General features: G+C 45.7%; 1 protein-coding gene and 2 pseudogenes across 1 annotated transcript; 2 read left to right on the forward strand and 1 right to left on the reverse strand.

Moving 5' to 3' along the window:
* Positions 1 to 3,498: 3,498 nt before the first annotated feature.
* LOC136492881 (uncharacterized) lies at positions 3,499 to 15,779 on the forward strand (annotated as a pseudogene).
* Positions 15,780 to 17,458: 1,679 nt separating this feature from the next.
* On the forward strand, positions 17,459 to 18,459 carry LOC136492139 (uncharacterized). The gene is made up of 3 exons (XM_066488257.1): positions 17,459 to 17,557; positions 17,705 to 17,800; positions 17,935 to 18,459. The coding sequence occupies exons 1-3, from the start codon at positions 17,459 to 17,461 to the stop codon at positions 18,457 to 18,459; spliced, it is 720 nt and encodes a 239-aa protein (XP_066344354.1).
* A 264-nt stretch (positions 18,460 to 18,723) lies between these two features.
* Positions 18,724 to 25,209, reverse strand: LOC136493341 (putative ABC transporter C family member 15; annotated as a pseudogene).
* Between the last annotated feature and the right edge of the window lie 1,608 nt (positions 25,210 to 26,817).

Below are 26,817 nucleotides of genomic sequence, written 5' to 3' on the forward strand. Positions count from 1 at the left end.
TCGATAACAGCAGGCGTCAACGGCTGTGATCGGACGCTGAGCGAAGCAGTGACCGGACACACCGATGACACTGTTCTTCGTCACAGTAATATTTTCAGCGTGACCGGACGCAGCGGCACTGGACGACCGGACGCACAAAGTACAACATCTGATCGAGTCCAAAGAGGTTCCAGAGCGGTGCCAGCGCGACCGGACGCGTCCGATCAAGTGAGACCGGACTCGGCCCAGAGTCCGATCAACGCGCGCTCTAACAGTCGGGACAACCGGATGCGTCCGGTCAGGACGACAGCAGCGTTCGGTCAGTAGCAGAAAGCTGGGTTTCACCCCAACGGCTACTTTCTCGGTGGGGTTTATAAATAGACCCTCCAACCGGCCATTTGAGAAGTGGAAAGCTGAGAAAACATATCAAGGGTGGTGATACACCATTTTAGTGATCTCTACTTGCATAGTGCTTAGTGATTCATTAGGTGATTAGCGTAGATACTTTGCGAAGTGCTTAGGTTGAGACCATCGTTTATGCGCTTGCTCTAGTTTTAGGTTTAGTGTTTAGTGAGGTTTGCATATCTCTTATTACACGGTGCTTGCGCGCACCATTGTTGTACATCGAAGGGGCTTGTAGTCTTGCAAGATCACACCAACCGCGTTTGTGGTGTGGCCGTCATCGTGTACCGAAGAGAACAAGGCCTGTGGTGGTTCAGTCGGAAGCTTGATAGTGAAGACGGCGGGGAGCGGTCCGGGAGAGGCTTGCCGGAAGGCACATTGGAGACCCACTTGGACGTGGGGAAGGCCCGGAGCTATCTACGGAGTTACCCGACCGGGAGCTTGGCTCTTGCGAGGGATTCCTTGCGAGGGACTCCAACGAGGACTAGGAGAAGCTTGTGCGTTTCTCGATACCTCGGTAAAAATATCGGAGTCGTCAACGGGAGTTTTCATAACTCTACCTTACTCTTTAGCTTCCGTATTTATATTGTTTGTATAACTCCTTTTATGATAGAGATAGCAACACACTAGTAAAACCGTAGTTGCATATTTATATAGTTTATCTTTTTGCATATGTTTTGTTAAGGATAGAAAAAGAGATCATAGTTTAGAGTTGGAGTTTTAAGTTGCTTAATTCACTCTTCTCTTATGTGTCACGGTACCTTTCGGTTGCTTCACAAAAGCAAAAAAACGTAATGAAAATTCACGAGTTTGAAGGAAAAATCCAGTGTCTGCCGTTCACTGATAGTCTTAGTTGTGTATGGCATAAGGCGCTGCTTGAAGTCCGGATGGTTTACGGTTAACCTGTATTTGAATGCCGTCAACCGCCGTTCTGCCGTTGTTGTGTCTGTGATGTTTATTTACAAGCCGCGAGTCCTCCCTGGATATGCCCAGGGGTATCTACATGTACAACTACAAGCCATAATGCAGAGGAATCCCCTGGATCCAGAGTTCCCAGCCGCTCTCGACATCGATCGGCATGCTCCGAAGTTTCCAGCCGTCCTCGAGATCGATCGGCATGACAATGACGACGACGGCGGCACCGCCGAGGCGTGATCTCCTATGCGGACCTCACGCCGACCGTCGTATCACGGAGTGGGTTACCGGGCTCAACCTGCTGTGGAGGAAGCTGTCGAGGCGACGTGAGGCCATGAGGTGCCAGGGCCCCGCGTCGAACGAGGTCATGGCGAACGTCTTCCAGCGGCTGTCGCCCAGGTCCATCGCTGCCTGCCGTCCCGTGTGCCTCAGGTGGTCCGTGCTGCTCTCTTCGCCCCGTCTCGCGTCCGTCGACACCGGCTCGACCGCATGCTTCGCTGGCCTCGACGGTGCCAATGCGGGCCGCTGCCGGCGCCGGCGCGGCCGCTGGCCAAACGTCAGCACTGGCGATCTAAGAAGAGGCAAGCGTTCCGGCGCACGTTCTGACGGCCGTGTTCACGTGCTGTAAGATGTGAGTCTGTGTATCCGGTGTCGGTCAAGTTTAAGCTATGTAAGCTGTTTGTGTTGATTTGTACGGTTGATTTATTGGGAGAGAAAAATGCTATACCATGACTGATAAGCCGGAGCCTAAATTTCTACTACTATAATCGCAGTGCACGAGGCACGCACTGTATGTCTTTGTATCGACCTTTTTTTTTAACATGATGAACAGGCGTATTGCGTGGTAAATTTGGGATTGTTTGGTTTCTTATGAAGCGAGAGTTCCATTCTAGGAGTATTTGGGATGGAGGAAGCATGTAAATTGAAAATGAAAGACATGAAGAATGTGAGATGGCATTATTGTACAACTTATATAAAAAAACTGTTTATGAAAGAGCGGATCAGTTTTTCAATTTTTATTGTACAACTTATATAAAAAAAACTGTTTATGAAAGTCGTGAAATTCTGTCGAATTTCATCAATTTTTTAAGACTTAAACATGAAGTATGATTTTTCTAAAAATGTTAGATGTAAACAAAATATTAGTATGATTTATTACTACAAAATCTATATTGTGTGGAGTACATAAATAAACAATATAAATATATGAGTCTACAGTTATATAGCATATGTATTTGTGTAATATAAATTTTCAGACTCTTCTTTAAGTCATCCCTAAAATTACCCAATTTCGCAAAATTTTTGTTGAAATTTGGCTGAAACTATGAACTCTCTACCAGAGGATGATACCAATAGACACCTTAGGGCTCCTTTGGATTGAAGGAGTTTTACAGGGAATACTGTTTATGGAGGATTTTTTTCCCTTTCCTAACCTTGGTTTTGTAGGATTCATGCTTGGCATTTCATAGAAAATCTATTCAAACCTCTTTCTACAAATCCTATGCACGAAGAACGAGAAAGCCTTCTTCAACTGGTACTATCTCTGTCCTAAAAAGAATGCAACTATGGGTTGCATACCACAAAAAGTGTTTCACGTTTGATCAAGTTTTTAGTGAATAATATTTAAAATTATATCTTTAAATTAATTTATTATGAAAATACATTTCATAATTAATCTGATGATATTTATTTGGTATCATAAACATGTATACCTTTTTATCTATAATTGGTTAAAACTTAAGGTACTAAAATGTGACATTGTGCTAGAATTGCATTCTTTTGAGGACGGAGGTAGTAATGATCTTTACTTCTTGTTGATGGACCCACTTGTCTATGAGTAATGAAACAAATTCTTACCAGAGAAGTGATTAAGCAAATAAATTAAACAACTTATTATGATGAAAAATCATGTGTTTCACCTGAGCTGCTGCCAAAGGCCATCTCATTTATGTTCCTTTTGTTTTCAATATCCACAGGATTAGACAAGCATGCCATCTTAATTCCTGGGTTTTTCCTTTTCCTATACCTCAAGCAACCATCAAAATATCTCTGTCGTCTGCCCAAACTCTGACTGCGTCAGACTGCTCCGCGAAACGGGAAGCCCAACGCGAAATCACTCCTCCGCACGCTGCTTTTCTTCCGGCTCCCAATAGAGCGATGCAACCCGCAAAACCCAACTAAAACCCTACTCACCCCGCCGCGATGAGCAACTCCATGGCAAAGGCTTCACCACCCCCCGCTCCTGCTCCTGGTAATCGATCCATCTGCTTATCTCCCCCTTCCTCTGAGCGCGTTGCATACGTACATCAATCCACCCATCGTCGTGCCACGGCATCATTGAAACTGATTTTCCTTTCTCTCTCTCCGCTTCCGATCCTGGCGCTGTGGCAGAGAAGACGATGGAGCCTGATCAGGAAGCGCGAGTCGTTCGTGGTAAACATCAACCTTCCATCAATCGTCCTTTTTTTCGTCGTCTTCGTCGACCATGGGGTTTTCTTTGCTGCAATGTCGGCCCTTTCCATGTTGTGATCTTCGTTTCGCCAAGCAGGTGGCGCCTGTCCGTCGTCGTCTGGCCTGGTCATGGAGGAGTTCGTGATGGGCGACGACGCGCGGCTCGTGGCGTCCATGCGGCTCGCCATGAAGCTGGTCGTGTCGTCCAGACTCTTGGCCAAGCTCTCCGACCTCTTCGCCTCCGATGCCGCGTTCCGTGACGCACTGGCGCGCGTCCGCGGGGGGGCCGACGGCGAGCGGCTCCGGGTCGTGGCCTACGGGCTCGGCGGCGCGCAGTACAGCTGGGCGCCACGGTTCCGCCTCGCCGTGCTACTCCTCCTTCGCGACGCGTTCCCCGACGCGATCGGCGACGTCGAGGTGGTGTGCCCGACCGCGGCCCCCGTGGAGCGCCGAGCCATGGAGGAGTTGGGCTGCGTCGTTACCGCGTCGGTTCAGCAGTGCCAGCCAGTTCACGGGCCGACGCTCATCTTCATGCCATACGCAGACCGCGTCTTCTTCAAAAACCTGCTCACCTTGAACTGGAGCGCGGATCAGCTCGGCAAGATCGTCTTGCTCGGGCACAGATTTGGCACTATGGTCAAGATGTTTGAGCTCAGCATGTCCAAGCAGGAGAAGTTTGGTGTCACCGAGCAGAGGAAGAAAGTGAGGAGGGTGATGGCAATTCGGGAGTATGTGCGTGAGATTGAGCTATGCTCAGAAATCGATGGTTTGCTCGATAGTCCTCTCTGGGGAGATGATGATCCTGATGCTGAACTAGCCAAAGATTGTGACGATTCATTTCTTTCAAAAAAAGATTGTGACGATTCACAGGAGGAGTGCAGATGCATGCACTGCATTGCTAATATAGAGAGACATGCCATGATTAGTGCTCTTCCCAGCTCCTTTTCAGTTCATGTATTCCACTTTGATCCTGAAATTGACATGGACCATCTTGTGCCAGGTTGTTCTGCTGTACAATTGTTCATATTTGTGGTTTTATGTAGTTGGATCTGATGTCTTGTTGCCTCTTTCTTTGTTGCAGTGAATTGTCCTAAGGGGGTTTGGAGCACAGTGAACGTCGGTAAGATCATGTAGTACCTGCTAAGATCGTTTACACTCTGAAATATTTTTTTGGTTCAGTTTTGTCCCGTGTTGTTCAATGACTTAAGTAAAAAAAATGTTACCACATACCACAAGAAACGGATAAATATTAGTTTTCTGGTCTGAAATGTGATCTATGTACTAATTGCTAAACTGATTTTGATCGTCTGTTTGCCCATTTCGCTTCGCTACATTTGGTTATTGATTTCTCTCCTCGCAAAAAAAAAAGATAATTGATTTCTTTTGGCTTCCTCGTATTATTGAACTCTGAGTGAGATTTGCTTCACCAATAATGATATTGCTGCAGTGTAAGTTCTAATTTTCTTCACTGATGAAGTTAACCTGCAGTGCAGTGCTAATAGTCTACATTCTACAAGCTATTCAATTTTTCTGTTATGATTTGCATATAACTGCTGAAATATTCTTTGGAACAATTTTGTTCCCCTGCTCTTTGATCACTAAAATCCATGACTTATTTTTTTAAAAATATATACTACATGCAAGAATCTGGTACATTTTAGGTTGTGGAATGAAAGTGCTCTTTGTGTGCTACATGATGAGCTCCTTCAGATCATCTATGTTTGTTCACTTTGGGGCTTCTCTAGATTTGGTTATGGAAATATTGGCTCTCTTTTATTATTGAACTTTGAGTGATATCTGCTTCACCGATCACGATATTGCTGCAGCCAGAAGTGCATGTTCTTATTTTCTTCAACAATGTATAAGGTAATGATCAGAAAAAAAAAACTGAAATTAAAAATGACTTGAAAGGTACCAGTAGACATTTGATTTCTCTGTTACGATTTGCATGTAAAACATGAGGCATATAGATATTGTTGTAGAGAGAGCATAGTGCATTACTGTGTAATAGTAAATCTGTAAACGTGTCCTATCTCTCATTGCAAATTGTATTTGCTATTTGTCATTAATAACCTCAATGACTGATTCATGGTCTATTTTTTCATTAAACTAGATGGTATTTAAATCCTAATGATGCATACATTGAGGATAAAGATTTAAAGGAAGCGGTGAGCATAGTTAAAGAAGTGCGTGAAACTATGCTCGATGTTAGGAGTTCTTCACTGTACGCAAAGTTCATTCATCAGCTTAAGGAAAATCCAAGTATTGGAGATCATATCTCAAGCATGTTGGGAAGTCATGAATGCATGGATTTGGTAATTTATGGCCTTGGGAGCTTTGAATTTGACATGAGATCTCAGTATCAGCTTGCTTTCGCTCTTCTTCTAAAGGAAGATAAGGTATTTCCAGTTGGCAACATTGAAATATATGACCCGGCACTCTCGCCAGCTGATGTCAAGGCTTGCTTCGACTTGGGAGTAAGAGTTCTTCTAGTTAATGAGCAGTGCCAAAGAAGTGTGGAGAAGCCAAACACTTTTCTATGTTCCAGGTCTGAAATTCATAGGGAATCTTGTGGAATCAAACTTCTCTCCTAAGCAATTAAATAAGGTGATTCTGGTTTCCTATGGGTTGAAGTACAGTGTGGAAAGTGCTTATGGTGCATTTGAAAACTGGGACCTTGGATGTACCAGTAGGGGTTCCCTAGCTTTGGAAAGGGATAGATTCCTGTGGGCAACCGTGGATTACATTCATGAAGCCATTGCTATGGGAAAATCCAATGAGGAATTAGATGGTGTTGGTGAGTTGAAGGTGGAGTTTGTTGAAGTAGACGATGATATGGACATATACTCAAAATTGCCAAGTATTTCTTCTGCTTCTGATCATCTGCTTAAGCTTGGTTTCTTCCTAGTGTTCTTTTTTAATGGTGAATCTGACTCTACAGGGCTGACACTCAAGGAGAAATTTTACCTTAACTTCATGTTGGAGGTGGAATATAATTCATTCCTTTCTTTTGAGTAAGACCTTGAAGGCTTGAGGCCAATGTCTAGCCATTTAACATGTCTTTGCTTTGTGTTACTGTATTCTGATTGAAAATTTTAGACCAAGAAGCCATTTCAGTGGAAAAATTCATTAATCGTTCTTCCTCAATTGTTTCAGTCATGTGGCTTCCCTCCGTATGCAACTGGAAGAGCGAATATCACGCCCATTCAGAGAAGATCCATGTGATTGCAGGGATGATGATACTCCATTCTGGGGACCTGTTTTCCGTCACCGTCTCCCAGCAATGAAACGGACTACATGGTCGCCTCCACCCAAGGGTTGGATCAAGCTCAATTTTCATGGAATTGGTTGTTCCAAGGGCCGTCCCGCCAGCATTGGTGGTATATTCCACAATGACAAAGGTGAGGTGCTCTCGTACTATGCTGGTCCAGTAGGAGACGTGGACCAGATTGTGGCCAGTGCCATGGCACTTGAGATGGGGCTACAAAAAACGATTGACCTCCATGAACCAGTATTCAAGCTGATCATTGAGGGGCACAATCTTATGGTGATACGCTAGTGCAACAGAATCGCTCGCCCACCTGAAAGAGCTTTTGATTCATTTTCACATAGCTATTTGGTACATGGATTTGAGACCCATCGAGGCACCTGCTCCTGACGAGGTACCTGAGGAGTGCAAGTGCAACAAGGGTGAGGATGATGGTTCAAAGTATATAGACGAGGATAATGGTCGAAAGGATGATGACGAGGAGGATGTTGGGGCATCTTCAGAGTTTGACATCCCTCCTGGATGGGTTCAGAGAGAGTACATAGCTTGGCATGTTGAACAGCCGGCTAATCGGGTCACGATTGGTCTGGCACGTGTTGGAGCTTCCCTACCTAGGATCTTTCTGTTAGATAATCTACTGCTTCCTTGTGTGAATATATGGTAGGGGAAGGCGAAGCTGAAAAGGGTCCTGTCGTGGTACTGTAGCCGCTGCAAGGACAGGCGTCGAACGGTTCACCTACCACACTATAGCCACAGCAAGGGCAGGGGACAGAGTCAGCCCTACTGTCCCATCTAGTGACTGTAGCAGCATGACAGCTGTACTATGACTAGATGGATAGAGTTGTATATATAGTTTGCCACTGCAACTCAGTAAAGAGAGAGTTCAGATTTGCCATCTCCTATACAGAGCTTCGGCCAACGCTGGTGTCTCTGTTGTGTGTGTATACTCTGTTCTCCCTCACTTCTTCTACCTCTAGCCATAGTATGTGGTCGGACAACATTTGTCGTGGTCGGTAAGACTGGTGAGTGGTCGACTCACCTGAGCCGGTGATCCTGTGGGCCAACAAGTGGTATCGGAGCCATACAAGCGTCGTCGCCGGACTAACCACTGGTGATGACGGACGATTTGAAGATGGACGACAGCAGTGGCACTGCTGTGGCTGCCCAGCCACGACTAGAGGTCGTTGTTCGCACGGTGCGGGAGGTCAGCGGCACCAGTTGGCCGACACTGACTCGCACCAACTATGGAGAGTGGTCGGTGACCATGAAGGTCAAGCTCAGAACCCGACGGCTCTAGAATGCTGTTGATAAGGGTACCAACAATGAAGAAGATGACATGTCAGCATTGGAGGCTATCATCGCTGCTGTACTAGCGGAGTATAGGGAGCCGTTGGAGGCAAAAATCTCTGCTAAGGAGGTGTGGGAGGCTATTGCAGCGATGCGCGTCGGTTCTGATCGCTCAAAAAAAGCGACGACCCAGCTTCTAAAGCAGGAGTATGCCAACCTCAAGTTCAAAGATGGTTAATCGGTGGAGGATTTCTCCCTCCTCCTGTAGACGCTCATCAGCAAGATGAAGAGCCACGGCGTCACCATCAACGAAGAGGATGCGGTGTCTAAGTACCTCCACTCCGTGCTGGCAAAGTACATCTAGATCGCTCTCTCCATAGAGACGATGCTGGACTTTGTCCACCCTCACCATTGAAAATGTGACAAGCCATCTGCGGGCGATGGACGAGCGTCTAGAGCAAGCGACAGCAACGAAGGACAACGGTAAACTGCTGCTGACAGAGGAGGAGTGGGCTGCTCGGAGGAACTCCAGGGTAGCCTCCTCCAGCCGCTGTGGTGATGGCAAGCGCCACGGCAAGGCTTCTTCAGAGAAGAAGAAGAAGGTCGACCCCAATGCCTGCATGCGCTGTGGGAAGACGGGCCATTGGGCACGGGAGTGCCCAAATCGCAAGCAAGAGAAAAAGGCTGAGGCTCATCTAGCGCAAGCTGACGATGATGATGAGGCCACTATCCTGATGGCGACGTTTTGTGCATTGCACGACGTCGAGGCCTTGGAGAATGGAGAGGTGATGATGGTGAAAGGGCCTGGTAAGACCCTGATGGCTGTCAACCTCGACGAACCACGCGCCCAAGACCACCTCAGACATGTGGGCAACGAGCAGGTGCAGCGGTGGTACCTGGACTCCGGTGCCAGCAACCACATGACGGGCTTCAAGGTAGCCTTCTCCGAGCTCGACGACAATGTGACCGACACATTGAAGTTTGGTGATGGCTCAAAGGTGGCAATCCAAGGGTGCGACACCATCATCTTCTAGTGCCAGAACGGTGAGCACCACGCGCTAACGGATGTATATTACATCCCGCAGCTGCGTTCAAGCATCATCAGCATTGGCCAGCTGAATGAGCGTGGTAGCGAGGTACTGATCAAGGACGGGGTCCTCAGGATCAGAGACCAGGAGCAGTGACTTCTTGCTAAGGTAAAGATGTCCTAGAACCGGTTGTACCTGCTCGACTTGAAGGTGGAGTAGCCGGTGTGCCTGGCAGCAAGGAACATCGAGGAACTTGAAAGCTTTAGTTTGGTTTTGTTGAATTGATGAAACCCTAAGTGCTAACCTATTTTATCAAAGTGATTGTGAGATAGGTAGCACATTCCAAGTGGTGAAGCAAATGAAGATCATGACATGATGATGGTGATGCTATGGTAATGATCAAGTGCTTGGACTTGAAAAGAAGAAAGAGAAAAACAAAAGGTTCAAGGCAAAGGTATAAGTGGTAGGAGCTATTTTATTTTAGTGATCGAGACACTTAGAGAGTGTGATCACATTTAGGATCGATAGACGTACTATTAAGAGGGGTGAAACTCGTATCGAAATACGGTTATCAAAGTGCCACTAGATGCTCTAACTCATTCCATATGCATTTAGGATCTAGTGGAGTGCTAACACACTTGAAAATGTTTGTGAAAATATGCTAACACGTGCACAAGGTGATACACTTGGTGGTTGACACATTTAAGCAAGGGTAAGAAACTTCACCGGCGGAGTGTCTGACGGTGCCACCGGCGCACTGTATAGAAAAGACAGGGTTTCACAGAGCATAACAGATGTGTCTGGTGGCTTAACCTAGGTGAACGGAGGTCACTCTAAGTGACCGTACGTGGGTCTCGGTAGGAACGGCGCCTCCGGTCAGTGGTAGTAGTGAGCGTGTGGTTTCGGTCTCATGACCAGACGCTAACGTGAGAAATGACTGGACGCTCAGGGCCTAAGTCCGATCAGTATGATGTATGATGACATATGCAGCGCACAGGGGAGACGTTGAGTGATCAGATGTTGGGTGAGTCTGGTCGGTCACGACTGGACGCGTCCGGTCGTGATTTTTCGCTTCTGGTACCTTACTGAAAACGACCGGACGCTAGTGTAGGTGCGTCCGGTCACTTTGAGCAGCATGTCAAGTTACTACTTAAATGTACTGATGACCGTTGAGATCGGGTGATCAATGTTTGAAGCCGATAACACGTGGCAAGCATCGGGTGACCAAACGCTGGGGTCCTGCGTCCGGTCGATCTGACCAGAGCGTCCGGTCACCCCGAGTTGTGCCCAGTGAAGAGGTACAACGACTTTATTTCGTGGGGGCTTCTATTTAAGCCCCATGGCCGGTTTAAGCTCACTCTCTTTGCCATTTGCATTGACATAGCAACTTTGTGAGCTTAGCCAAAGCCCTCCCACTCATCTCCATCATAGATTCAACATCTTTGTGAGATTGGGAGAGAATCCAAGTGCATTGCTTGAGTGTTTACATCTAGAGGCACTTGGTGTTCGTGTTTCGCTGTGGGATTCGCTTGTTACTCTTGGTGGTTGCCGCCACCTAGATGGCTTAGAGCATCGAGTATCGTCGAGCGGAGGTTGATGATTGTCTCCGGCTTTGATCGTGGTGATTGTGAGGGGTTCTTGACCTTTACCTGACGGAGAGCCAAAAGGTACTCTAGTGAATTGCTCGTGGCTTGTGTGATCCTCATCTTGTGTTGGTTGTGCGGCACCCTATTGAGGGTTTGGCGTGTGATGTCAATTAGCGTGTGAACCTCCAAGTGAGTGAATCGCCACAACGAGGACTAGCTTGCCGGTAAGCAAGTGAACCTCGGTAAAAAATCTTTATGACATCATTTGATTCTAAGGTGATTGGTCTTCATTGGTATTCATTCTTATGATTGATTGGCTCCTTCCTCGATACGGCGGTATAACCATTTTTCTCACTCTCTTTACATTACCGCAAACTAGTTGTCAAGCTCTTTAGTGTAGCTAGTTGTGAGAGCCTGTTAGTTTGGTTAGTGTGACTCTTTAGTTAATACTCCCTCCGTTCCTTAATATAAGCCATATAGTTTTTAGCACCAATATTAACGCATGGCTTGGGAAAGGATGTGAGACCGAGGAAAAAAGGAAAATCAGGCCATTTTCTCTCTTCCAATCAGATTGCTTTCTAAATCTAAGGGATTGGTTGGGGCACGTGCTATGTACGGTGGGAAGGTTTCCAAACTAATCGGCGTGGGAGCTGATACGTACCTATATTTTGGATTTTTTTTAGAAATCTATATGGCTTATATTAAGGAATGGAGGGAGTATTTGAGAGTGCACTAACTTAGTGTAGTGACATAGCTATTGTGTGGATAGAAACTATATAAATTAGAATTGTGATAGGTAGCTTGCAATTTTAGGAGGCTAGCACAATATTTGCTTCGCCTCATGATTGTCTAACTGGTTTGCTAAGTGTTGTTGTAGAAAAATTTTAATAGGCTATTCACCCCCCTCTAGCCATTTGGACCTTTCAGAACTGTGGCTATGGCATGCCCGGTTCGGACATCTCAGCTTCGACACACTTGGTCGGCTAGAGAAGATGGTCCGAGGGCTACCCCACATCGAGCACGGAGGCGAGCTATGTGACAGCTGCCTGGCCGGAAAGCAAATGAGGTTGCCATTTCCAAAGGCGGCCAAGTTTCGTGTGGTGGACGCTCTCGAGTTCGTCCACGGCGATCTCTGCGGGCCAATCACGCCAGCCACAAATGGTGGTCGGCGGTACTTCCTCTTGCTCATGAATGATTGCAGCCCTACATATGGCTACAACTCCTGACGAGCAAGGATGAAGCAGCGGCAACGATCAAGAAGTTCAAGATGCGCGCGGAGGCCGAGAGCGGCAAGAAGCTCCACGTGCTGAGAACTGATCGCGACGGTGAATTCACTTAGGTGGAGTTTGCTGCGTACTACGCGGATCAGGGTGGTGCGACACCACACCGCGCCGTACTCGCCATAGCAGAATGGCATGGTGGAGCGATGGAACCAGACGGTGGTCGGCATGGCTCGATCCATGATAAAGGCCAAAGGCATGCCGGCAAGGTTCTAGGGTGAGGCGGTGACCACGACGGTGTTCATCCTCAACCGTGCTCCTACCAAGGCCCTAAAGGGCAAGACATCGTTTGAGGCTTGGCATGGACGCAAGCCGAGCATGTCCTTCCTCCGGACATTCAGCTGCATCGGCCACGTCAGGAAGACGAAGCTGGTCCTGACCAAGCTGGAGGACAGGAGGTCACCGATGGTGTTCCTGGGCTACGTGGAGGGTACCAAGGCGTACCGGCTCTAAGACCCACACAGAGACAAGGTGGTTGTCTCGCACGACGTCGTGTTCGATGAGAAGGCAGCCTGGGACTAGAACAGTCCTAGCTCGGGGGAAGCTAGCGGCTTTACCAACACCTTCGTCATCGATCACTTGGTCATCCATGATGGTGGAGACGCTAGGGAAGAGGTGTCGAGCACTCCGGGAGGGGTGCCGAGCACTCCAACGACAGAGCCGAGCACTCCAGGAGTGGAGCCGGGAGGTCCTGTAGTGATGGCGACCACTCCATGACGGGTGCCGAACACTCCCGTAGCGGAGCCAATGGGGCTTGTATTGATGTCGACCACTGTAAGACGGGTGCCGAACACTTCGGGAGGGTGTGGACCACTCTAGGAGTGGTGACGAGCGGTCTAGGAGTAGTGCCGAGCACTGCATCCGGGGTGCCGAGCACTTCAGGTGTTGTGTCGATCACTCCGGTGTAACAGGGAACTCCATCAACACTGATCGAGTTTACCTCACCTCCAAGTGACATCACTGAGTTCGTGGATGCCTTCCACGATGGTGAGGAGGTGCGGTTCTACAGGCTGGACGACATCGTCGGCGGCATAGGGCCCTCAGTCCTGGCAGGTCGGCTGCTCAATGATCCAGTGCTGCTGCTCGTTAATGCAGAGGAACCACCCATGTTTGCGCTGGCCGAGCGCGATGGAGATTGGTGACAGGTGATGCTAGAGGAGATGAAGGCGATCGAGGAAAACGAGACTTGGGAGCTCGTCGATCCACCTTCAGGATGCAGTCCGATCGGCCTGAAGTGGGTGTACAAGGTCAAGCGGGACGAGTATGGCGCCATTGTCAAGCACAAGGCACGACTCATCACCCGAGGCTTTGTTCAGCGCGAGGGCATCGACTTTGAGGAAGTCTTTGCGCCAGTAGCGCGCACAGAGTCTATCCATTTGCTACTAGCCTTGGTAGCAGCGAAGGACTGGCGCATCCATCATCTGGACGTAAAATCGGCCTTTCTCAACGATGAGCTAGCGGAGACGGTCTTCTTTAGACAACCTCTGGGTTTTGCTGTCAAGGGAGCGGAGCACAGGGTGCTCCGACTGCACAAGGCGCTCTACGGGCTACGACAGGCCCCACGAGCGTGGAATGCCAAGCGTGACGCCACGCTATGCGAGCTTGGGTTCACGAGGTGCGCAACCGAGTACGCGCTCTACACGTGGCGATGGGGGAAGGAGGAGCTCGTTGTCGGCATGTATGTGGATGACTTGATCGTCACCAGCGCACGTGCGGAGGACATCAACAGCTTCAAGCGCGAGATGGTGGCTCGTTTTCGAATGAGCGATCTCAGGGCACTCTCCTACTACCTCGGCATCGAGGTGAGACAGGGAAAGAAGGCACTCACGCTCGGTTAGAGTGCGTATGCCTCGAGGCTATTAGAGTGGAGTGACATGGCGGAGTGCAAGGTATGCGTGACTCCGATGGAGGAACGACTGAAGCTGACGAAGGCCAGTACCGTGGCGAAGGTGGATGCAACACTCTACCGGAGCATCATCGGCGGTCTGCGCTACCTAGTCCACACGAGGCCGGACATTGCGTTCGCCTTGGGTTACGTCAGTCGCTTCATGGAGGATCCTAGAGAGGATCACTGGGCTGCAATGAAGCGGCTACTGCGCTACATCAAGAGGACAGTAGATCAGGGGATCGTCTTTCCCAAGACCGACGAAAGTAGGCTGCAGCTCACTGTGTTCAGCGATGCAGACATGGCGGGGGACATCGACGGATGGTGAAGCACCTCTGGCGTGCTCGTCTTCCTCGAGTCAACTCTAATTTTTGGCTATTGTTGAAACAGAAGGTGGTGGCGCTATCTACGTGCGAGACAGAGTATGTAGCGGTGGCCACAGCGGCGTGCTAAGTTGTGTGGCTGCGCAGGCTGCTGGGCGAGCTGACCGGTGTGGAAGCTCACCCACCAGCACCGATGGTGGACAACCAGCCCGTCATCGCACTCGCGAAGAATTCGGTTCTCCACGACCGAAGCAAGCATACCGACGTGAAGTTCTACTTTCTCAGGGACTGTGTCGATGGAGGGCATATCGTCATCGAGTTCATCGAAACTGGTCGGCAGCTCGCGGACGTCCTCACCAAGCCGCTCAGCCGTCTTCGACTCACGGAGCTGAAGGAGATGATCGGCATGGAGGGAGGTCAAGGATTAGCAGTAGAATTAGGGGAAGAATTATTAGATAATCTACTGCTTCCTTGTGTGAACACACGGTAGGGGAAGGCGGCGCCGAAAAGGCTCTCTGTCGTGGTACTGTAGCACTGCAGGGGCAAGCGCTGAACGGCTCACCTGCCACACTGTAGCCACAGCAGGGGCAGACGCCAGAGTCAGCCCTGCTGTCTCATCTAGTGACTGTAACAGCATGACAGCTGTACTATGACTAGATGAATAAAGTTGTATATATAGTTTGTCACTGCAACTCAGTAAAGAGAGAGTTAAGATTTGTCATCTCTTATACAGAGCTCCGGCCAACGCTGATGTCTCTGCTATGTGCTTCTATCTCTGGTCATAGTGTGTGGTCGAAAAATATTTTGTCGTGGTCGGCAAGACTAATGAGTGGTCGACTCACCTAAGCTAGTGATTCCGTGGGCCAACACTTTCTACACCAATCAAGCATGTGTGACTGTGGACATGGAATGGACATGAAGAATGACAAGCCAGACGTTACATGGTAACAACTAAGAACCTAGGCCATGTTTAGTTCACTCCAAATTCCAGAATTTAACACTATGCAAAAAGAAGATTCCCCGTCACATCAAACTTGCGGTACATGCATGAAGTACTAAATGTTGACGAAATCAAAAACTAATTGCACAATTTGGTTGTACTTTGCGAGACGAACGTTTTGAGCCTAATTAGTCAATGATCAGACAATTATTACCAAATAAAAACAAAACGGCGCTATAGCTACAGTGTAAATACACTGTTCCTGCCGGCGCCGAGTCTGGGCAACTAAACACGGCCCTATTGAACTTGCCGATCTGTTCTGAAATCTGAGCTAGAAGTGTCTGTTCTTCTGGCTATCCTAACAATCTCATTTATTGCTGGTTCCTTCGTGACTTTGCTACGGGTGATGGCGTCATTGAACGACTGAAAATTTGAGCCTGAGGATTCTTTAACCTGTTCATGAGGAGCCTGCTGCTGACTTCTGTTTCCTGTTGCTAATGGTTTTGCCTGTTCTGAACAAGTCGGGTCAGTCTGTTCTAATGAAATCCTTGATCTGCATGATAAGCCTTCGGCGTCTTCGATTTCCTGCTTTATATAAAAACCAAAAAGCCTGTGAATGATCCCTGAGAATATAATTGCGTCCTTTGGTTGTTCATTTGATATGTAGTTCAGTAGTTTGCTGTGATACATGGTCCTTCTCCTATACTTCATATGTAATAACCAGTAATACAGTTAAACGACAGTCGACATGGACATGCTTTGCAGCGTTAACTGTGAGGTGATCTATTCGTTTGCTTGCTCTGAAATCTGAATATGTTGCGTCTGTGCTTACATGTGTGATTGTGCTGATGACTTTTCTGACATTCATGGAGGCCAAAGAGTAGTGTGAGCAGGCCGGTGAAATGATGTCGATCCTTCATGTTAGACGCCGCACGCCGGGATCATCGGCGCAGGCGCCAGGCGGGCGGGACGCGCCAACGCGGAGTGCGCGCAGCAAACCGCGTGTGCAAGGAATGTCTTATCAGACGCTGCCACCATCGCATTCCCACCAGGTCGCCGCCGTGTGGTCGCCGAGAAGACGACCAAGACATGCGGCAGCGGAGCTCCTCGAGCTGATCCGCTGGTCTCTGTGGCGATCCAAAATAGGATCTCAAGTGTAAAATATTGTATCACAATTATTAATCACGATGCATATTAGTTGTTTATTTGTAAAATATTCGATCGCGATTAATAGATTAGGGACTAGCTTGTAACTTTCGGTTGCGGCGACAACGAACCTCCTGCATCCGGGCTCCGGCGGCGGCGCTCCAGGGCTCAGGGCTCAGGGTGGGCGTTCGGTTCTTGGTTCGGTTTCGGTTCGGTTCCTTCGGTTATCGAAGAAATTCGGTTCCTAGAAAATGGGAACCGATCGGTTCCAAAAATTTTTAGGAACCGAGTATTTCGGTTCTTGGTTATTTCGGTTCGGTTCCGGTTCTAACCGAACTAACCGAATTTTTTCAGAAGACCTCAAGATAATAATAAATATACTTGTTCTAAGGCAAATTTATGCAACACTATATTCATTTTTAATAATAATAATATATAAGAAAACAATAGCAATATAGTAACACAAATATATAGCAGTTCAAATATAAAACACTACACATAATCCTACAAAATACAAGTAAGTGAAGTATAATTCATGTAATTCGGTTCTTTCGGTTAATTCGGTTAACCGAGAGTAGGAACCGAATTTTCTTCGGTTATTTCGGTTCTTCAATATCAGGAACCGAATAAGGAACCGAAATTTTCGGTTCCGGTTCTTTCGGTTTCGGTTCCGGTTCCGGTTCTTTCGGTTCGGTTCTCGGTTCTCGGTTATTTTTGCCCGGCCTTACTCAGGGCTCAAGGCTAAGGCAAGAGTTCGCCCGTGCACCAACCTAATCCGGGGTCGCGCGCATGTGCGGCATTTTGTGGGGGAGGAGCGCGCACGGAGCCGCGGATGGGGACAGCGAGCGGCGAACGACGATGTGCCTGCGTCGCGCCGTCGGCGCATCTTGTTACTATCTAGCTTCTATCCGAAGCGTCCCCTCTGATCGGTGTAAGCTCGCGACGGCGGCAGAGCTCCGCGTGCAGGCATGGCTCGGAGCGCGCGCCGCCCACCACAGACAGAAAATTGTAAATTTAGGACTCCAAACAACGTGCTTCGCAAATATAGGACTTCAAACACCGTCTTCGTAAAAATAACCCTCGAAACATTGGCTTCTTGATTTCCATGACATTTGGTGTATTAAGACTCTTTTCTCATCGAAATACATCATACATGTATTTGTTCCTAAAGTGACCCTTTTACCCTTCTGGTCTATACGGCTCTCTCATTCCAGCCCCCGACCTGTGGGCAGATAGAGTTGCTCGACTCTTGCAACAGGCTCCTCCTCCTGCTCTGCTGGGGTGCTCCACCACCTGTTGTCTGCAATCCTGTAACCAGCGAGTGGCTTGCTTTGCCCCAACTGAGCGAGGCCCCTGGGCAGTATGGTGCTCCAATGAGAGAGAACAAGTGGATCCGCTCTGCTGTGCTAGGCTTTGATCCCTCCTCGAATTTCCATGTTTTCAGCTACTGGAGACAGAATTTGGCATAACTGATTATAAAGTTGAGGCAATAGAGATTTACTCATCTGAAACTGGAAGATGGATTTTTAGTGAATGTGGTTGGGGTGCGGATGAATGCCATCTCTTTGATGGCAGCATGACGTATTTAAATAGTGTCATACACTTCACTGTCCAAGGCGGTGCAATTGCTGCGGTGGACACCCAGGGAGAGGCATGGAGGGTCAACCGTGTGCCCCCGCAATTCAGTGAATGCTATGGCAATGGCTTCACTGGCCACTCTGAGGGGCGCTTGCTTTACATGTTTGATGACGACAAAGGGGATTTTTTGTCGGTCTATGTTCTTGAGGATAGAGGCAGCGAGGAGTGGACTTTCAAGCACAACATCAGCAAGGCTGATCTTTTTGGACCAAGAAAGTGGACCTGGGGGCCATACTACAAGGTAGTTGCATTTCATCCGGATGCTGAATTGATCTTCTTCTATGACTGGCACCGCAATAGACTGATCTCCTATGGAAATACACGTATTTAGATGAGAAAAGAGTCTTAATACACCAAATGTCATGAAAATTAAGAAGCCAACGTTTCGAGGGTTATTTTTATGAAGACGAGGTTTGGAGTCCTATATTTGCGAAGCACGTTGTTTGGAGTCCTAAATTTGCAATTTTCTCCCACAGACAAGCTCGATGGAATGCCGCACCCAGTGCGCTGGATGTAAGTTCTCCACTAAACAAATAGTTGTTCATCCAGTTAAGCGTGAATTACTCCAACTTTATTGTTGGTTTTCAGTGCACGATTTATACGGAGTAGCTACCAAGTTATCGTTTCCCCATTTCAGTTATGTCCTGCATCTGCAGTAAACTATAGTACATTTCATCACTCCAATTTTCTGAATCATCGTAATCTAAGAGCTGGAGTAAGTAGTACGGAAGCACCCTCCATTGTAAACCCTGGCCGTGTGGTTTTGGTGCGTACTTGTCATATATAGATATATTGTGTGGTAATCAACTTCTGTATCGACTTTCACCATCTTGGATTCACTCTCTTGTCGCCATTCAATTGTTTGCTGTTCCACTGAAGCCATGAGATCGCCGTGAGTACTCCTTTATGAGTCTGGAGAATTCAGAGCTCTCGTTCTCCAGTAATTTTGAGGGTGTGTCATATTCTATAATTCTTCCTGCTCATCACAATAATTCATTAAAGCACACATATATTAGTAATCCAGCAGCTACATCTGGTAAAAGGTAGAGAACTGGTGCTTCAATCACGTGACTTACCTTCACTGAAAACAAGAATGAGATCACTGTCAATTACGGTGTAGATTCTGTGAGCTATTGTCAATACCGTGCATTTCCCGAATTCCTCGCGGATCGTTTCTTGGATAATTGCATCAGTGGAGGAGTCAACTGAAGCAGTTGCCTCATCGAGAACAAGAACATTGCTTCGCTTTAGGAGAACCCTTCCGAGGCAAAATAGTTGCCTCTGCCCAACACTCCAATTTTCCCCATTCTCGACAACTGCAGGAAATATCTCATAATCTCAATGACAGTATCATTATGAAAGGGCTATAGTATCAACCATTGAAATTTCTATTCCTGCATCCTAAATTTTTATATTTGGCTGTGCTCAAAAGATACATTACCTGTGGAGTCCAGTTTCTTTGGGTTTTGCCGAACTATATCACCAAGCTGGCATTTGTCCAAAATCTGTCCAAAAGAAGGAGAAAAAAATTATTCCTGATCATATGCTTGAAGAACTAAAAACCACTTTACCTTAGCCATCATGATTTTATAATAACTTCTGTATTTTTCTTTTTTACAGATTGAGTTTTGATTAAATTACAATTTTATACAAAAATTACATCAGGGTTTTACCGTTTTAGATTATAAGAGAACTCTGAGGCACTGCTTTGCATCTATAGTTCTCTATAAAATAGGTGCACTTTTACATGTGTTTTTCTACTTCACCAGGAGCCACATTTAAACCATCATAGTGCACAATCACTGGGCTTGGTGATTTAGCCATGAATGCTGTTACCAAAATTTATTCACAAAAGATATTGTCGTCCACAACCTGTTTTCTGGTGACGTGGAACATTAAGTGTGAGGAATAATGACTAATGCTACAAAGATTTGGCCTCTCTATTTGACATCTTAAATAAGGGATTCCTTTATAATGGTATCTGTAGTTCATTAAATTACCTCCCACACACGATGATCAGGGTACTCGTTCAGAGGATCCAGATTCCCTCTAACTGTTCCCTCAAACATTGTTGGATCCTGTGGAATGATGCTTAGTCTTCCTCTTAAATCATGCAGCCCTATTTTCAAGATGTCAACATTGTTGATTTCGATTGTTCCTCCCCTTGGTTCAATGATCCTGAAAAGTGCTTGGATAAAAGTTGACTTTCCGCCACCAGTACGTCCTACAATCCCCACCTTCTTCCTTCCTGGAATTGTGCATGATATGTTTCTCAAAACTGATGGGAGATGCTCTGCGTATCGAACCTATAAAAGCAAACAACAACATTAGGTGGCTGCAATTGAGAAAGTTCATATATCAGGGTTAATGACATCAGAAGTTTCCTTCTGAAAAAAAAACCTTCCACTCTTATGTGTCATGTCTCATCATAGAGAAAAGACAGTTAATTGCATGCTTTACAGTATCTATATCTGCCACTCTTGTCTTATATTTCTTCATTTTTTACAATCTGTGGCACTCCCACTTTTGTTTATGTAATCGAATAGTCCTATTTTGTGCATGAGAAAGCGTGAACTTCTGCTCTTTATTTTTATCTCATATTTAAAAATAGTCTTATTATCCTCTTTGGTAAAATATGCTGCAAAATATCATTGAGTCGGCAGTTTCCTGAGATGAATTCTGCTTTGCAGCACTTTCTGCAAGTTATTTAACCTTTGATTTATCTAACGATTGTTCAATTTCAGACATTAGTCTCCATGAGAGATTTTTTGGGTTTGCTGACTAAAACTTTACACACGCACACTTGATTATTACACCTATAGTGGGTCAGAATTCAGTATAGTATTACACATACCTCCAAGGATCTTATATTGATAGTTCCGGCATCTGGCCAGCTGTTTGTTGGGCGGTAATGGTCAACTACGAGAGGAGCCTCACTAGGGATCCTCGAGTACTGCATTATTCTTTCAACTGATATCATTTTGTTTTCTGTGTTGCAAATGTTCCAAATTATGGATGCCAGCTGTGAGTTGAGGTTCAATGCATAAGTCACTGCAAGTCCAGCAATACCTGTATATACAATCATATTAGTTTGGCAATAATCAAACGTAAGATAGCTTGAGACTTTAATGTTCAAAAAAAAGATAGCTTGAGGCTTCTGTAATCATCCATGACTCTATCTGCATATAGAGCTTACTTGGGTTTATAAAACCTTCAGGGAGGCTCACTAGCAGAGTCAAAGAAAAGGCAAAGACAAAGTTGGATAGCATGTTTAGCCTGAAAGAAAGCCACTCCATTGCGGAAATGTTATGGAACCATGGCCTGGAGTGGTTGTCAACAAGACCAAGGTTTGCTTTTCTGAAACGATCTTTCTGTCCATATGCTCTAATACTTGATGCTCCTGCTAGCGATTCTGCAAAATGGTGTAGAATTGGAGCCCTTTGAATTTGTGATAAACGAGCCAACTCTCTCGCTGTTGGTATGTAGTAGCGCTGCACACATACAAAACATGAACACGTTCAGCATTTTATGAAATGGGTACCATCAAATAAAGGAATCTGCTAGTGAATCTTCCTGGAATTCACGGTGCAAAAAAGTAATAGGAAAGGGATAATTATAAACAGAAGGTTGTTTTTAAGAGTTCATACTTGACACAGGAAACAGACCACCGTCACCGGAACAAAGATAGCAAAAACTGGCCATGCCACTTGTGACATAACACCAATGGTCCCCAGAATTTGTATGATTGAAAACACACACCAGCCTAGCTTGTTTGCTATTTCCAGATCTAGAACACTTTGGTCATTAGAGGCCTGTTCCATGCAAAAAAATAATAATTAGTTTAATGGTGTGTAAGCATGTGAAAGATGATGAGAATGGTCATAAAGTTAAATAAGCACTAACCCTGTTCAAAATTATACCAGTAGGTGTGGAATCAAAGAAGGACATTGGGGCACGCAGAATGCAGTGGAGCATGTTCTTGAAGAACTTTTCTGATGTTAGTAGACCAATCAGTGACACAAGCAAGGACCGAGACAAGACACACAGGGCACTTCCCATAGATAGTGCTATGTATACAGAGAAGATGAGGCCTAATCCAACGGTTGGAGTGGTTGCAGTTGTAGGAGGTGATGCCCATGCCATCCAATAGTTGCTGGCTATCTGAAATATTTGAAAGAATGATTGTGCAGCTATTGTTACTGGCACTAAGGCTCCACCATGAACTGCCCTCAGGTAGGCCCAGTAAACCTTCTTGCCAATGCCTCCCTTTTCCTGTTCTTCTTCTTGTGTTATCCTCCCCTTGTCACTGATGTCTTGCGAGACATCATGTGCAGACTCTTGTTTTGTTATGCCCTGAAGTTGATCATCTGTTTCATTTTCTGTATCGAACTCATCCTCACTGTCTGCTGATTTTTGGTTGTCTGACGGTATTCTGCTGGAATTCTCAGCATTTATAACAGATTCAAGAGCCTGGCTATGCGCACCTACTATAGCTTCAAACCCTATGTTTTGTTGAAGAAGTTCATTGAATTTCCCTTTCTGCACGATTTTACCATCTTGCATCACCTGTTAATTTGAATTCAAATGGTTAGTTCTTTGAAATATGGACACGATGGGTTAAACCAAAGTATTTTTCGACACTTACCAGTATAAGGTCTGCGGCAGGAAGGAATTCGACTTGGTGGGTCACATACAACACTGTTTTATCTTTAAGAATTCCCATTACACAATCCTGTAGAATGAAATTATTTTATTTGATTAGGATATGAACAAATTATTTTCTCTCTCTTCTGAATCAACAATGAGCCTCAAACGGTCAAATAATCACATTACTAGTACAAAGTTGAATGTATTTGTGCATTTAAACGAACCTTGAAAAGCTGGCTTCCTGTACTGACCTTGCAATCTGAATTCACTGTTTCTGTCCACCACCCATGTTAATTCCCCTTTCACCAATCTCAGTCAAATCACCATTTGCAAACAACTCAAGATCTTTTGTCAGCGCACATGCTTGTATGATTTTTTCATACTTTTCCTTGTCATGTGTGTTTCCAAACAGAATGTTTTCCCTTATGTTCCCAGACAGGATCCAGGCAGTTTGAGGAACATATGCTTTGCGGCCACTGACCCTGACAGTCCCATCTAGCTTTGGCATCTCCCCAAGTATGCATGATAATAGACTGGATTTTCCAGAACCGACCATTCCACAGATAGCCACTTTCATCCCTCTCTTTACCTTTAACTCTACATCTGTCAGAGTTGGAGAAGTAGTCTCAAGTTCCCAGCTGAATATTCCATGATCAATCTCCACATCGTAGTCTGTGTCGTTTCTCGGTACTTGTGTAACTGCATCACAATTCAATTCTTCTTCCTCAAGGTATTTTGCCACTCTATCAGCTGAAACTTTTCCCTGAGCAAACACTGAAAGTAAGTCAGGAAGTGTGAAAATTGGATCTTGTAGCGTGCAGAATGTCGCAACAGCTGACAAAACAGTTCCAGCTGTAAGAGGAATCCCCATCAGTATACATGAGCCAAATGTTATGGAGGAAATGAATGCAGGTGATCCCCAAAATATGAATGTTGTTAGAGCCGACAACCTCACAGATCTCCATAGCCAACTGTACTCCTCGCCTTGTAAAGTTTCTAGCTTCTGAAGGTACTTCATATCCCATGCTTGAAGTTTCAGTATTTTCATGCTTCTAAGAACTTCCGTTGTTGCCTTCATTCTGTTGTCTTTGGCAACCATGATATTGGCTTGCAACCTCTTTTGCATTCTGGTTAGTGAAATATTGCAAGCCATTATTGCCAATGTCGCTGCTAAACCAGCCCAGGCCCCGACCCCTAAGTTTGTATGGAGGACAGAAACAGCTAAAGAAAGCTGAATGGGTAGCATCCAGATGTAGTTTGTATACCATATAACATCAGTTATCCTTTGAATATCTACACTCATGTAGTTTATGATTTCTCCACTAGTATGCTTCTGCCTTGAACTGCAGGATAAGCGAAGGCCCTTTTGATAGATGTGGGATATCAAAGCAGCTCGCAGCCGCATCCCAAGCTGTCGAGCTCCAAAAATCCACTGCCTCTGTGCTATGGTCTCCACAACTTTGGCACTTAGAAAAGCAACAGTGAGAATATAACCTCTTTTGAGTCCATATTGCCTGTCTCCTCCAAGGAATCTCACCAAATCATTAATCAGTGAGGGTCCAACATAGGATGCGCTGGCACTTAAAACTGCAAATCCTGCATTGATCATTGCTTTCTGTCTTATTAATAGAAACATTGCTCTATAGATCGATGAAGTACTTAAGCCATGCCTGCGTTCAACATCATCTATGATCTTTTTAAATGAATCAACAGAAACTCAGCAGCATCTTTGCCATCAACATCTGGCACCTCATTCTTCTCTAGAGGTTTCTTGTATCCAATAGAAAACACAGGGTTCATCCAGGAGAAGGTGATAAGTTCAAGAATATTTACTCTTCCATATGGACATGGCCGTTTGGCTTCTGCCTGCTGTCCCACAGATGGATTCAATAGTGGCTCTGTTACGCTGCTGTCTGTGAATGTGATTCCTGTTTTCCCTCTGGCTGAAACTGCAAACAGGTAAGTGCAAACAACAAGCATGAACAGATCAATCCATTCTTCAAATCCTATATCGTCACGGGTTGCCAAAATTGACCTGAGATCAATTACAACAGTTGTAGCTGATTGTAGAAAGCTAAATATCCACCAGTTTTTTCTGAAAACTGAATACTAGTATTGACAATATTATCAAGGATAGCACCTGCAAACCTTCACAAAGAATAAAGGGTGGATACTTGCAATCACTTATTCTTTCATGTAACTGTAGAAATACTGCCCTCAGAACATGACTGCCTAGTATAAGCAGGCAACAAGCTTTGCATGCTTTATACGAGATACGCAGCTTTATATCTGTAATCTTGTGTTCCTGATATTGTTTATTGCTTTCAGGAGCTGCAGCCTTTAGTCTCTGTCTCCACCATCTGAATTTCTTGAACATAAATTGAGCCAATATACTCATGATGAATATCAATTGTATCAGTGCAAAAGTGCCCATCCAGAAGCAAGGTGAGTATAGCTCTTGCCATTCTTGCATATGGTGCAATATAGTAGAATCTGTAATAATAGGTTGCAAATTTCATGTCAAAAACCAATGGAGGAATACATTCTTGAGGAATCAATTTTCTCTTGTGGAAACATAGGATCTAGTAGCTACAATTATGTCATCGATACTCAAGAAAAGTAGAAACAAACATGTTCTTGTGAGGACTGAACTTTTACTATTTCTTCCAAGCATTATTTCAAATTATAGATAAGCTGCTAACCATAACCATGGGGAAGTTGACCTAGCATGTTAACTGTCAGGAAAAAGGACAATTAACACGAATAATTATCATCATGTTTGGGGCGGAGTTCATCTTTGAGTTGGACTACTCATCTGTTGTTTCAGTTAAGGTTTTCTATTTTTGTTGTTTTAGAAGCACCATGTTATAAATCTTTTTTATTTGCTACTTGAAGCAATAATTTGTTGTAGGATAAGATTTGGTCACACCAGGATTACAGGTTCATTCTGCTTTTTACTCCTGTCAAGAATGATTGGACAATACTTTTTTTCAGCTTTTTTTTTTGGGGAACTTTCGTCCTTAATTAGCTGCCGTCTTTCAAAGTAGTGACATGGACCACAAGTGCTCAAATCTTTCACATTGGCGTTTTCCCTTACCTGAAGGTTTGCTCCAATGAACCAAAACTGGCTAACTACTAATATTTGTCAGACTTGAGTTAGAATGATAAATATTGCTATAGCTAGTAGCATCATGTGCTGACAAACATTCTCTGATTTCATTCGCTCTTTCACTAATTTTTTGCAGCTACGGTATCTTGTAGTGTTATCTGAGACTATAGAAGAAGTTATGTCCTTAACTCCTCCTAGTGATGGAGAGAGTTTGACGCTAGTCAGATGCAGTGGAAAGCTAAGCACAGCTCATGACTTGACTGTCGTTCCCATCCCATTTGATATGTTACTTAAAAAACATGTTTGGAATGACTTCTAAAGTTAATTTTCAGCCTTCTGTTACGCGAATAACTATCACAAAGTCCCTAGAGCTATCACACATATGAACCACGTTTTGTTCATTGGCTACTAATACTGTGACACGGTTTTTAGTTATGCGCATTCTTCAGCGCCATTTGTTTCCATTCCCCTGATGGTTTTCGCAAACCTTGCAGAACGAAGGAAGCAGGAGGGAAAAGAAAGCTGGGCAAACTGACGCATGGAGTCATGGATACATATGTCTGGGAGAACCGGAGGGGAGCGGATTCAGGCGGTGTGCAGTGTAAAGAAATCTGCTGCTTCCCTGTACGCGCGGTAGGGGTAGGCGTCGAAAGGCTCCCCTGCCACACTGTAGCCACAGCAGAGGCAGGCGTTAAAGTCAGACTTGCTGTCACATCTAGTCACTGTAGCAGACTGGCATGTCTGTGTACTAAGATTAGATGGGTAGAGTTGTATATATAGATTTCTACTGCAACTCAGTAAAGAAAGAGAGTTCAGTTTTGTCATCTCCTCTGTAGAGCTCCGGCCAACACTGGTGCTTGTGCTGTGTGTGTGCGTACTCTGTTCTCCCTCCCTTCTTCTACCTCTAGCCATAGTGAGCGAGAACGTCGGTGA

Source organism: Miscanthus floridulus, chromosome 11 (assembly GCF_019320115.1).
Source record: "Miscanthus floridulus cultivar M001 chromosome 11, ASM1932011v1, whole genome shotgun sequence".
NCBI classification, from domain to species: domain Eukaryota; kingdom Viridiplantae; phylum Streptophyta; class Magnoliopsida; order Poales; family Poaceae; genus Miscanthus; species Miscanthus floridulus.